Raw genomic sequence first — 672 nt, 5'->3', positions numbered from 1 at the left:
GCCGCTACTGGACCCCTCCAGCCCCATCCAAGTGCAAAGGACAGCGGTGGTGCAGCGACTGGGGATGCGGGATGTGGTCCTCCCTCTGCTAAATCACAGCAAGCAACTCCTGGCATCTGTCCCCTTGCTAATTAAGCTCTGATTGTGCCATCTGCCTCGGTTTCCCCACATCTAACGTGGGGAAGATGCTGACGCTGCCTCTCTCCTCTGCCAGGGGCTTTGTGCTATGAAGAGTTTGCAATTCGCCACCAAGGGTCTCTGTGAGCATCCCCACCTGCCCTCCTGGAGCAGGGGGAGTTGGCTACTCACAGTCAGCATTTTCCACCCGAGCGTAGTTGCCTTCCTCCTGAAAGCTGATGTTTCCCAGGTGGAGGGCCTGCGCCTCCAGCTGCTGGTCCTCGCCCCGGATGCCGATGACCTGCATGGCGTTCTGGGGGTGTGGGGAGCCCGTCAGCCCCTGCCCGGCTCCAGCCGGCTTTGAGGACCCCCCTTCCCGGGCACTCACCATGGTCTCATGGAAGTCACTGCAGTCATCCGTGCCCTCCACCTGGTACGTGTCCGACTGGTTCAGGTAGTAGTAATAATCCGGGCTCATGATGCCCAGGTTCTGCCGCTGCTCTTGGGATGCCCCTTGGATGAGCTGGGAAAGAACCGGGAACGGCGGTTCAACCG

General features: G+C 60.4%; 1 protein-coding gene across 1 annotated transcript in view; it reads right to left on the bottom strand.

The window, feature by feature from the left end:
* Window positions 1-648, bottom strand: part of LOC104162925 (unconventional myosin-If-like) — a gene marked incomplete at both ends in the record, with an annotated part of 5,026 nt that extends 4,378 nt beyond the window's left edge. Inside the window, 2 exon segments of the mRNA XM_009701768.1 lie at window positions 310-430; window positions 506-648. Coding sequence (XP_009700070.1) covers window positions 310-430; window positions 506-648 — 264 coding nt within the window.
* Window positions 649-672: the final 24 nt, after the last annotated feature.

This window comes from Cariama cristata, unplaced genomic scaffold, assembly GCF_000690535.1.
Source record: "Cariama cristata isolate BGI_N322 unplaced genomic scaffold, ASM69053v1 scaffold32596, whole genome shotgun sequence".
NCBI lineage: Eukaryota > Metazoa > Chordata > Aves > Cariamiformes > Cariamidae > Cariama > Cariama cristata.
Note: the sequence above shows the minus strand (reverse complement) of the source record. Positions and strands in the feature narration are given on the sequence as shown.